Source organism: Lygodium microphyllum, chromosome 30 (assembly GCF_053477565.2).
Source record: "Lygodium microphyllum isolate KBCC chromosome 30, Lygodium_microphyllum_v1.1.10, whole genome shotgun sequence".
NCBI lineage: Eukaryota > Viridiplantae > Streptophyta > Polypodiopsida > Schizaeales > Lygodiaceae > Lygodium > Lygodium microphyllum.
Window position 1 is genome coordinate 19,992,188 of NC_141164.1, and position 3,887 is coordinate 19,996,074.

The following is a 3,887-nucleotide window of genomic DNA, read 5'->3' on the forward strand; positions in this document are numbered from 1 at the left end:
GTAAGAACAATGAGAAATATTAAGTTGGCGGTTGTGTAAAAATGGACACATATATGACTCTCTACTTTATGGCTTTTAATGTCACATTTACTGGTTGGAAAAATTGTTGCATTGGCAGCTTGTAAAGCAGTAAGGTAATTTCCAGGTACATCATCACCTTGTCATGAAGAACCTAATCCAAGAGGTTAACTCTCAGTACAAATAGACAAATAGGCAAAGTGCTACTTTTTATGAACCGACTAAGAGCAAATTGGTGCTTGGCATGAAGGCTTTGGACTTGCGCTTGAGGGGGAGTGTTAAAAGACAAAGCTCAGTATCAGATTGAAATTAGCAGTTTGTATCTGAATTGCAACATTGTACCTGATATCATATACATAATTACAGTCAATTTCTGACTAGTGCTGCCGGCCTAGTCAAATATGGCTTATTGACAAATCACAAATTTGCCCCAAGTAGTAAGTGACAGAAATATGAAGACTGAAGCGGATTAAGGGCTTGAGACTGATTCTCACCCAATTGCGTGCCATTTCCAACCAGCGCTACAAGTGTCAGCGTCCAGAATAGGAATCATCAGTAGATATACTATGGCAAATTGCTCATTCTGGCCAGCTTCTGATGAATGTTAAGTGTGCATGCCTGCTTAGCTGTACGTCCAGAGTGCATGCCTGGTTAGATGTATGGTATCTGTAAAGTGAACAGATTTTCTTTAGACATACAGAGCACATGCCTTGTTGGTTATAGACTCACAGTATAGTGATATTAGGAAGAACGCCCTAGCTATCAGCCAAACATTGCTTTGTGCTTTCACTTATCTACATGAGCGAACCTGGATGGAGACATGAAAATACATAAAAGAGCTTGGAACTTGTGCTGTCCTTGAAAGCTTTCATGCCAATAATGTTTGCATTACAAATATGAACTCATTACCAGTAATCTTTGCATGTACAAGAACCCTGCTTGAAATGGTGAAAGCAACAAGAATCCCTCACAATAATCTCTCGATCAAGACGTAATGACATGAGCTTGATAGCAGCATGGCAGTAATAGCATGTCCTGAGATTCTTTACTATGCAAAGTGTTGTACTTGGTTCTGTCATTAGGTTCCCAAAAGCTATGGCCAATCTCTCACTGTGATAGTTGCGTAGCTCCTCGTTTAGCTCTTCTTCAACATCATGCAGAGAAACCCTACTTTCTGGAACATGCCCTACTACTCCAATATGCTCATTTAATCTATCTAGCTCACCATATACAGCTTCTGCTTCTTGATGTGACCTATCTCCTGCCACAAACTCATGAATCTTGTCTTTAATTTCAATTGAGCTTTTTCCTGGCTGCTGTTTTATACCATTTTCAGTCATCAGCTTCCTTATCTGTGCAGCTTCCTCCCACCTCTGTTCAGCTGCATAGATGTTAGCTAACAGTACATACGGAGCACCATAGCCCGGCTCTGACTGGATGCATTTTGCAGCAGCCTGTTTACATCGCTCTATGTCGCAATGACATATGCAGGCATTAAGCATGCTCTGCCATACCATTATGTCAGCTTCCAGAGGCATCTTAGAAATGAAGCTCTCTGCTTCTTCTAAAGTTCCTGCACGCCCAAGAAGTTTGACCATGCATGCATAGTGCTCAGATGTCAACAACAGACCATAATCTTTGGTAGTGCTCCTAAAGTAGTACCAACATTCCTGCACGAGGCCTGCACGGCCACAAGCTTGAAGTACACTAACAAATGTCAATTCACTTGGATCTACCTGTTCCAGCATCATATTTTCAAAAAAAAGAAGTGCTTGCCATTCATAACCATGCTGAGCATAAACCTCAATCATGGTTGTCCATGAAAGTACATCCTTTTCTCTGATGTCAATAAAGGCCTCCAAAGCACTCTCTACACTCCCACATCTACCATACATCTGAACCAAAGCAGTTCCTACAACTGCATCCATGTGGAATTGTCGAACCATAAGAGCAGCATGTACTTGTTTACCTTGTTCAAGCGCTGCAAGATCACCACATGCATGAAGAATGCTCAAAAAGGTGAACTTGACCGGTATAGTCCCTTCCCGTTGCATTTCTTTGAAAAGTTGAAGAGTATCCTTTGTGCGTCCATGCTCATCATAAGCCTCCAACATTGCAGTCCATGATATTACATCCCTCTCATGCATAGACAGAAAGACTTTCATTGCACCACCCAAATTCCCACACTTAGAATACATGTGAACTAATGCATTGCTTACAGGTAAACGTGATGACATTCCACTTTGGATGACGCTTGCATGGACTTTTTCAGCAACTTTTGGATCTCTTATAGTGGCACAAGCAGAAAGAGCCCCGAGAAATGTGAAAATAACTGGTTTCAAACCAGTCATCTGCATCTGTTGAAATAGCTGTATAGCTTCTTTGCCACGCTCTTGCTGGGCATAACCTGTAATTAAGGCAGTCCACGAAACAACATCCCAGTATTTCATAGATTCGAAGACCTTTTGAGCTTCCTCCAGGCTGCCACACTTGGCATACATGCTGACTAAGGCAGTCTCAACCACAATGTTAGACTCAAGTGCTTGGCTAACAAGCATGTGATGTATTGCCCTGCCATAATCCAGGGCCAAAAGGCTACAGCACACACCAAGAACTATGCTGATAGTAACTGGGTCGGGCTGGAGCCCTTCTTGATCTTGCATTTTCTTGAACAATCGGAGGGCTTCTGCATAATGCGCACAATCGGCATATGTTGAAATCATGATGGTCCATGAAAATACATTCTTCTTCTCCAGATTCTCGAACACTTGAACAGCCTCTTGAAGGGCACGACAGTGGCGGTACATATCAATGAGATTGTTAGCCAAGAATGTGTCTTCCTGATACCCATTTTTGACAATGTGGTTGTGTACGCGCTCTCCGAGCAGCAGAGTTTTGGCCTGACCACATCGACGGAGAATCAGGGCATAGACGTCAGGGTGAACCTGCACGGCAAGATGTTCGAGGCAATCGACAGCATCCCTTAAGGCACCCTGTGCAAGGCTGACTTTGAGGGAGTCCAGGGAAGGATGCTCTGCAGCACCAATGTTCTGGGGAGAGCTAGCGGCCGGGATGCTAGGACCATGCGGCATGGCCGACTGTGGGTGCATGTCTTCTTCCTCCTGGCCCTGAACATGGGATTGAAGAGGGATGGGATTGATGGCTGACTGTGGGGGCATTTCTCCTTCCTTCTGACCCTGAATATGGGATTGAAGAGAGATGGGATTGCAATCCTTGAGGAGCAATGGAGGCTCGCGGGTGGCATTGATCTCAGAAGGGCGAGCCTTCTCTGATCTGCGGAAATCTGCCACCAAGTTACCCGACCCACTGGGACTACTGCAGACGAGACGCTCCTGGAAGATCGAAGAAGAAGCATTCTGTGCGATGATGCCATGGAGAGACAGAAGAAAGGAATGATGAGGGACAGCAACCATTGAAAGTGAAACCACAGGCTCGTCATATTTCTGTTTTGGTTGTGTGTTATGCAGGCAGAGGTGGTCGTTATCGTCGATGAGGAAGCTCAAGCCTCATTTCATTGGCTGGGTAGGTTGGTGGGCAATCTATACTGTACTTTAGAGCCGAAAGAAATCCCGAGCCTACTTGGCTCATCAAAAATGATTCTCCGGTTTGAAAATTGGTTTTTCTTTTTCTCCTGCAAAAAAAAAACACAATTTCTTTGAGAAATCTATAATCTACTTTACAATTGAAAGAAATACAAGACTTTGTTTTGAGAATCGAAAAGAGAGATTCTCGAGCTTGTATATCTTTGAAAGAAATACCAACCCTACTTTGGCTCATGAAAAGCGATTCTCCAATTTGAAAATTATTATCTTTTTTCTTTCTTTTTTTTAACGTGAAGTAATATTATT

At 43.2% G+C, this 3,887-nt stretch overlaps 1 protein-coding gene across 1 annotated transcript; it reads right to left on the bottom strand.

Annotated features, from left to right (window-relative positions):
• Window positions 1–318: 318 nt before the first annotated feature.
• On the bottom strand, window positions 319–3,541 carry LOC148009605 (pentatricopeptide repeat-containing protein At2g03880, mitochondrial-like). Its single transcript, XM_087673060.1, has 2 exons — window positions 928–3,541; window positions 319–826 (listed from the first exon to the last, which is right to left on the bottom strand). The coding sequence occupies exons 1-2, from the start codon at window positions 3,450–3,452 to the stop codon at window positions 805–807; spliced, it is 2,547 nt and encodes an 848-aa protein (XP_087529186.1). The 5' UTR covers window positions 3,453–3,541; the 3' UTR covers window positions 319–804.
• Window positions 3,542–3,887: the final 346 nt, after the last annotated feature.

What these genes read in the sequence shown, in the direction of transcription:
- LOC148009605 (XM_087673060.1), bottom strand. Translation starts at nt 3,452, where the DNA reads ATGGTTGCTGTCCCTCATCATTCCTTTCTTCTGTCTCTCCATGGCATC. An exon ending in TGTACATGCAAAGATTACTG is followed by an intron (nt 827 to 927) that starts GTAATGAGTTCA and finishes GTCTCCATCCAG; the next exon opens with GTTCGCTCATGTAGATAAGT.